Source organism: Lactuca sativa, chromosome 3, assembly GCF_002870075.4.
Source record: "Lactuca sativa cultivar Salinas chromosome 3, Lsat_Salinas_v11, whole genome shotgun sequence".
NCBI lineage: Eukaryota > Viridiplantae > Streptophyta > Magnoliopsida > Asterales > Asteraceae > Lactuca > Lactuca sativa.
The window spans coordinates 92,744,328-92,753,270 of NC_056625.2; the positions used below are offsets into that span (position 1 = coordinate 92,744,328).

The 8,943-nt window shown below is 33.0% G+C and overlaps 1 protein-coding gene across 1 annotated transcript; it reads right to left on the reverse strand.

Moving 5' to 3' along the window:
- Positions 1-1,138: 1,138 nt before the first annotated feature.
- LOC111908498 (cysteine-rich receptor-like protein kinase 44) lies at positions 1,139-5,113 on the reverse strand. The gene is made up of 8 exons (XM_042900511.2): positions 4,682-5,113; positions 4,141-4,541; positions 3,318-3,440; positions 3,083-3,210; positions 2,424-2,634; positions 2,084-2,327; positions 1,835-1,994; positions 1,139-1,582 (listed from the first exon to the last, which is right to left on the reverse strand). Exons 1-8 carry the CDS (start codon positions 5,080-5,082, stop codon positions 1,331-1,333), a joined length of 1,920 nt encoding a protein of 639 aa, XP_042756445.1. The 5' UTR covers positions 5,083-5,113; the 3' UTR covers positions 1,139-1,330.
- Positions 5,114-8,943: the final 3,830 nt, after the last annotated feature.

Below are 8,943 nucleotides of genomic sequence, written 5' to 3' on the forward strand. Positions count from 1 at the left end.
AAAAAAATGATTAGAGCGTTCTATATTTTGTGGCGATATGCTCGGGTCAGTTATATCATATGGTTTTTGTAATGGTTGTTGATCCTGTTACCACTTCAACCATATAATTTCACAAAGTGGTCTATAAAATTAAAATAGACAAAAGAAAATGGAATTTTCAAGCATTTTGGTGACCCGATTCTTGAATGACTAAAATAAAGTTTTATTTTACCTTTTAACTATTTAGGCTATAAAAGTTTACTTATAAAATAATGGAATAAATCTAATGGAAAAAAATCTAGTACTTAATGGAATAAACTCAAAAGGTTGTTGATTTAATTAAAAGATGATAGTAGGTAACATAAACCATCGAGTTAGGATGTCATTAAAAAAGAAAAGCTTATTGTTTTGTAAATGTTTTCTAAACATTCATTGCACAATAGAAATAATGAGACTCATGAAACTAATTTATGAAAAAAATAATTGACAACCGTCGTTTAGACTATTGAATTATTTATGCTTTCAAGTCAGATTTACAAAAGAAAACTACTCACTTAAACAAAATTTTTTACCATACATCGCCTGCATGCCAAAAGGAATCTAATTGCTAAAAGGAAACTATTTTCCTAGGCCACTTATATAACAATGTATTTCTATCAAAATGAAACAAATCTTTGAAAACAAGATTACTGACCCCCTCCCTTCCCCTCTATTCGTATCTGTCACTTAACGCGGGTAAACAGCTAGTATATATATATATATATATATATATATATATATATATATATATATATATATATATATATATATATACTAGCTGTTTACCCGCGTTAAGTGACGGATACGACTAGAGGGGAAGGGAGGGGGTGAGTAATCTTGTTTTCAACAATTTGTTTTATTTTGACAGAAATACATTGTTATATAAGTGGCCTAGGAGAATAGTTTCCTTTTAGCGCGGGTAAACAGCTAGTGTATATATATATATATATATATATATATATATATATATATATATATATATATATATATATATATATATATATATATATATATATATATATATATATATATATATATATATATATATCCTTAGGCACATATTAAAAAAATCCCAACAATAATAAGCAAAAAAAATAGATTTATTTGATTTGTAGTAACAACAACAAACATAATAACTGATAATGTTGAGAATGACCAACACAATTAAATGGAGAAAATTTAAATTATTTTTAAAAAGTCAAATTACGAAGAAAACAAAGACAATGTGAAATGATTTTAATCATTTATATACATTACTAAGCACAAACCTCAAACATCTCAATTTGTAATGCATGACTAGTCGCATGGGAATTTACTTGAGTTCTACTTGAATTTTTATATCAGAATCGTCCATCATAGATCTTATTGGACGTTTTACCTCCGATGAAAATCCACTTAAAAGTATAACAACGTCAGACATCGAGGGTCTCGCTGAAGCCGTTGAGTGTATGCACATTAACGCTATCTCTATGATTTTCTTTGCATCTTCTTTTATATATTCACTTGGATCTAGTGTAAGGTCCATGAGATTCAAATGATCGTCGTTTTCATATAAACTCCTTGCCTATTATAGTAAATGATAATGAAGAAAAGTTAAATTCTTAAAAAATGAATGGCTGCACCCTTCATGACTCATATTCTGTCCAAGTGTGGGAATTCGATCTCAAACACGTGAGGTTATCATGAGAAACCCCAAAACAACAATACAAGCTCATTATAGGTGAAAAATAATTCATATCAAACTCAAGATACGTACACTAGAGAATTGAGGAAGCATATATATCATGTGCTAATAGCATAACCTTAAGATGCTTACATGATCAACGAGATTTAGTAAGAGAAATTCATTTTGAAGCATGTCATTGCAGCATTTTCCACTAATGATTTCGAGGATGACGACACCAAAGCTGTATATATCAACTTTATCAGAGCACTGCCCGTTCATTGCGTATTCAGGTGCTATATATCCATTAATCCTAGCAAAAAAAAATGACAACTACTATTTAGGTTTTTCAGTTATTGTACAAGAGGAAAATGCATGTATGGGATTGGTAAGAACGTATACAAGGTGCCTGTAACTTTGGCGCTAACTTTGGTGCTGAGATGACTTTTATCTTCTGGCAATAGTTTTAGTAGCCCAAAATCAGAAATTTTGGGTTGAAATTCATCGTCCAACAAAATGTTGCTGGGTTTTATATCGCTATGAATGATTGTGACATGGTATTGATCATGTAGATATGCAAGACCCCTGGCTGTACCATATATTATATCGAACCTTTGTTGCCAATTTAGGGTACCTCGTTTGTCACCTAAGGTACAAATTTATTAGTTGATTAATTCAGTGTTCAATATTCAAATTAGAAGAGTGCATGCAATTAATAACTATAAACGTTAAATTAACTCACCATAGAGAAATTTATCAAGGCTACCATTTTCCATGTACTCAAGGACAAGATACATGTGAGGTCCTTTACGACAACATCCAAGGAAACGTACGAGATAGCGGTGATGAACATTACTGATGATTTGGATTTCACTATCTAAGTCGGTTTTTCCACTCTTAGATGCTACGACAATTTTCTTTATTGCAACAGTAACTTGATCCTTCATAACACCCTGATTTTGCCATATACACAAGCAGTTAAAAGAAATAAACCTCGTTAATTCTAGCTTCTCAATAGCTTGATTTTTTTTTGAAATTGTTGTTGCATAAAGAAAAATAAAACACCTCGTGCATTTACTAATATTTAACTGGTTAATGTTCACTACTAGTATGATTCATTCTAACATTTTGTAGTGGTATAGCTTGTTGTAAAATTGAGCTAGTCCAAGTGATTAGGAATTTCTACCAGGAATCCCAGTCCATTGTTTTGCCTCTATATAATGGGGCTTAAAAATATTGTTTATGTCACGTGATTGCGTAATGAAATCACAAAAGGAGGTTAATATATATCCATTGTTTAGTGTTGAGAGGTTTTGTACGTTTATACCAGCTGGTGTGTGGGTTTATTTCTGTACCGATAGAAATATTCGGTAACTACTTTTGAACAGAAACAAATATTACCTTATACAACATGTTTAACCCGCCTCCGATTATATTTTCATTCGAAAAGTTATTTGTAGCCGTTTTTAAATCATTGTAGGTGTAAACGATTGTCCTTTGCAACAAGTTGGTTGCTCTACTTGAGTTATCTAGTAATTTCAGATTGCAAATAATTAGTAGTGACAAAAGAACTTGAAATAATTAGAGCGATGTAGTATCACAAAATTGTAAAATTAATAGCATGTGAATTACTAACCTTCTCTGCGGTGTTTTGACTTTTTGGATTGACGACGCCAGAAGAAGAATGCAAGTATGACCAAAAGAAATCCTATACCACCAACAACTCCGCCTATAATGGATCTCAACTTTCTTGAATATCCTGTCAAGTTGATGATCTTTTAATAAGCATTGACTATATAAAAACAATCTATGGACTTGTGTTTTTAGTTACAATTATTTTGGTTTGATACATATACATAGAGATACAACCGCTCATATAGGAGTGTCGAACTGATATGTAGGGTGCAAACCAGCCCATGAGCTATCTGGGATCGGCTCATTAAAAGCTCGACTCGAAAACCGATTTTAAAAGAGTCTGAGTTGAGCTCAACCTTAATACTAAGCTCATTTATTAAATAAGCTCGAGCTTGAGCCTATGTCAGTAAACTTAATTAGGCTTGTGAGCCTAAACAAGCCTGTAGTATTATAAGTTTATATATTAAAAAAAATATTTGAATACTTAGAGATTTAAGGTATCAGTAAACGTTTTTCTTAAGAAGCTCAGATCGGGATTAAGATGATTTAGGTCCGTTAGATAAAAAATGAGCCGAACTTAAGCCCAGATCCAGCTTGTATAGAGCCGAGCTCGGTACAAGAAAGCTCGAGCTCGAGCCTCATATAACTTAAACGAACCCGAGCCGAGCGTGGCGAAGCACGGGTTCGACTCAGCTCGTTTGCACCTGTACTCATATGGACCAAACCATGGTTCATATATGGATGACCACAAAATATAACCAAAAAAACAAAGCGTATACAATATCATAAAAGAAAAAGTACTTGTAGAAGAATAACCGTCGTACCATGCGTTAAGAAAGACGTGATATCAGTTGTTTGATTGGCTTGAAAAAATGGAATTTCGGAATACCTCATAAAACATCCATCGTCAATCGCCTTTCCTGATGTACTAGGAAGACAATTATCTAATAATCCAAATCTGATCTTTAAACAATCAGCACACATACTTTGGCTTATGTTGCGGCCACATTGTGCAATGGCATACACTGTTTCATTGGTTCCAGTAATTTGCCTTGTGGAAGCAGCAAAGTAACTTGGTATTCTTGGTACTGCGGTCCGAAGATCTGAAAGCAACCCACTTGCTGTTTTCTTCTGTTCCTTTGGATGTGAAGATGTAGTATTGCCACATATTGCAATAGTACTAGTTTTCATGATAGCATCATTGTAGAAGTTTTTGTTCTCATACCTACAGCACAACAAAGTCTTTTAGCGAGACATTTCAACATTTTCATCCATGATATTTCTGTCCAAATATATAACTATTTGAGGAAACGTTAACAAATTTCGAGGAAAACTAATATATAGAGAAAGGTAAAATCTAATCACCTGAGGTCGCAGTCATCGTAGAAAACATGAGCACCATTTCCCATGCCACATACTTTCAAATAAGAAACAGCTGAGTCAAAACAAGATAGACACTCAGCAGTCGAGAGATGTGCCCTGCACAAAGCTTGACCATAGACGGATTCACCATTAATCACAGTCTTTGAAACGACGTGATAATTATTGACTCGGGATAACTGCTTTCTGAGGCTAGAAAGGGTGGTGTTGAGGTTTTCAAGAAAAACTTGCCCGTTCATGCCTCTGTAGTAACTACAATACCACCTGATCATTGTGTTATTTCTATCGATCTTCTGTGATGTTACTGGCTGTGACATTGATATGAAAAGAACAGCCACTACACTCACCATCCACCACCATGACCACCATTTTGTGTTCAGTTTCATGATATATATGCTCTCTCTTCAGATGTTTTAGGAAGCTGGACTCCACACTTTATTTATAGGAGAGGATGGGTTAATTCAAACAAATTTCCTAGAATTTTTATAGTTTAAATATGGCCACAGTGGGGATATACATTCTTCTTGAATAAAATAATATATTCAATATTCATGTTCTCCTTTGTTTAATGAACATGCCATTGCGCCTCTGTAATTCGAATAAATAACAAAGATAAACATACTTCTTGAATAAACAATATACACATATCGTCCTCTGCTTAATAAATATGCATACTATGACTATATGACACATAAAATACTAATAAAATGAAACATAGAAAACGGTTTTGCGTTTGTATTCTTTAACGGTCTTTTCTATTGAAATTGGTAATAATTGATAAAATACTAATACCTTATAAAAAATGTAGTACGTTTCTTAATTGACGATTATATTTTTTGTAAACACACACTACTAGAATATTTGGATTTAGCTACCAAAAATTTCAGACGATTTTGTTTTGTTGGAAATTTCCGTCTAATTTCCTACACCCTTACAACAAAAGTAGAATCTAACAAAAATCCAACAAAACCCCTACGGAATTAGATACTATACAGAGTCCGTCAGAAGTCCGTTGGAAGTTTCCTACAAAATACCAACGAATAATTAATTAATATTTAAAATTAAAAACTCTCTTGGAACTTGGTAGGAAATATAACAGCGGGAATTAAAGTTTTTTCCATCTTTTTCTTTTTGATTTTCCCTCTTTGTTTTGCCTTCCCTCCTTTTTTTAATATTATCATTTTAATAAATATAATAATTAAAAATTCATATTATTATTAATATAAATATAACTATTATTATTTTATTTTGTTATTAATGTAAATATAACAAATAATATTATTATTTTTTTATTGTTATTGTTATTATTTTCTTATCAAACTTATTTTTATTAATATTTTTAATATATAACTATATTGTTTTATTAAAATTAGGCTTACTATAATTATATTATTATTATCATTGTTATTAATATTAGGTTTACCATATGTATAACTAATTAACAAGACATACGACATGTATACATGCTAATAATAAAAAATATAAAAAATAATCAAGTTATTAATAGTTATAAGTTTATATAGTAATAATTATAATAATAAAACTATTAATAATAAATCTAATAATCATATTTATGTCACCATATAGTATAATATTATATATATAATATATAATATTTGAAAAGTCTATTTAATCTTAAACGGAAAGATGCAATACATCACCCATACGGAATCACACTCCAAAATTAATATATTTATATTTTTTTCTTTTGCTTTCATTGGAAATTTGTCGGAAAGTTCCGACGAAATTCCTACAAACTCCAAATACTTACTTCTTCCTTTTTTACCCTAGCTATGGGTACAAATGAGCCAAGCTGCTCGCGAGCTACTCGAGATCGGATCGTTAAAAGCTCGAATCGAAACCGATTTTAAACGAGCCCAAACCGAGCTCGAGCTTAATATTAAGCTCGTTTATTAAACGAGCTCGAGCTCGAGCCTATGTCACTAAGCTCGATTAGGCTTGCAAGCCTAAACGAGCCTTTATATAAAATAATTTATTATTATTTTTATATATTAAAATAAAAACATATTTGGGGATTAGAGATTTAGGGTATTAGTAAACGAGCTTCTTAACGAGTTCGAGCCGAGCTTAAGCTTATTTAGGCACGTCAGACAAAAAACGAGCCGAGCCCGAGCCCTAGTTGAGCTTGTATAACTATTTACGAGCTCGAGCCGAGCTTAATACAAGAAACTCGAATCGAGCTGAGTATAACTTAAACGAGATCGAGCCGAGCCTGACCAGGCTCGGGCTCGGCTCGGCTCATTTGCACCCCTAACCCTAGCCTTTCTTACTTCAGTTTTATAGAAAACAAAGGATCGGCCATTCTCCCCAAACCATGGTCGGCGTCTCCCCAAATCACCTCTAGCCACCGCCGATTTTCCCCACAACACAACCGTTGCTGCGATAAACCACCATCATAGACGCTTTATGCCGGCGGTGTCTCAGATGCAGGCGTTTCTTCCCACCGTTGCTGCATCAAACGACCATCACAGCCACTTCATGCCAGCGCTGTCTCCGTTGCTGCAACCAATAACTTCTAGACCACCACTTGTTTCCGTCGTCGGTTAGTTCAGGTCAGTTTCTTGCTACAACCTCCGCCCCTGACCCAACTAATTTATAAATCAGAATGTATGTCTGAATCTAAGTTCGTCTTGTGCCTATTATGTATCACTATCTTCACAATCTTATTTGTACAAATTGTTTCATCTATATGTATCAATTTGTACATATTTGTGTTTATTTGTGCTTGTTTGTGCTTATATATATTTCAGTATGTATGTATATGAACATAGCTAGACCTGTTTCCTTTAATAATCTATAACTTTCACAATTATATATAAATCTTGTATCTACAATTTAAAAATCTTTTATTTTCACAATTATGTATGAATCTTGTGTTTATGAATCTATTTCTGTAAATGCAACTATTTTTCTATCCATTTCTGTAAAAGAAAACTAGAGTTGGAACAACATCCAATACTAGTAATTTAAAGCTTTATATAGAAAGCATTCAAACTGGAAGTAATTAAAAGCTTTAATTTATTGATGGATTAATTATTGTGATGATATGTTACATTCTAACATTTGCAATATATTAGAATTACATATTGATAATGTGGCCAAATAGAGAATGGATGTACACAATGAGAGTCGATAGTAATCAGATTTTTAATCCATAATTTCAATTCTATGTCAAGCAATTCTTGGATTATGCATTTACCAATGTCACAGTCGTCAAATATAGAACTCTAAGAAACAGATTGGTAGTTTCTGAAATTAGATGCCCGTGTTCAGTTTGCAAAAATCGGAATTACAAGTCGAGACAGATGGTTGAATTTGATATATGTTAAAATGGTTTCATGCCCAACTATTATCAATGGTCTGCACATGGTGAGTTATATCCAACACAAGACATGGATCAATGTTCAAACACCGGACCGTCTCAAGATGTGGGTCAAGAGGACTCTGCTGATGTTGGTGTATATACAGGATACCAAGAAATGTTTACAAAAAGCATGCACCAAATTCATGCTCCTTATTACCAGCAAACACCATAAAGCCCAAATCAAATGGTCGATACTTTCTTTACCAAGATGAGAGAATTAAATGAGCCTTTGTGAGAAGGGTGTAAGAAAGCTTCTTCACTATCTGCCACCTCAAGATTGTTACATTGGAAATCAGAGTGCAATGTTTCAGACTCAACAATTGATAAACTACTTCCAATATTGAAAGATTGTGTACCAGATGATGCAAAGATACCTAGAAACTTCTACGAGACTAAGAAAAAGTTGAAGTCATTAGAGATGCCGTCACAACGAATTCATGTTTGCATCAACCATTGCATACTATTTAATGGCCAACATTCTGATTTGGATCATTGTGTAGTATGTAAGGAAAGTATATACAAGAAGAATTCTAACAAGGTGCCTAATTTGATCATGAATTACATGCCGATTGGACCAAGACTTCAAAGATTGTTCTATTCAAAGAAGATAGCCCACAATTTGACTTGACACTCAGATCATCCAATAAATCATGAAAAAATGACACATCCTAGTGAAGGAAAGGCTTGGATTCATTTTGACACAATGTTTCCTGCTTTTGCACAAGAGACACACAATATTCGTCTAGGTTTGTGTACCGATGAGTTTTGTCCAAATAGTTCATATGGAAGCGCGTATTCATGTTGGCCGGTTTTTATTATGATTTACAACCTACCTCCTTGGTTATCTTTCAAACATGAGTAC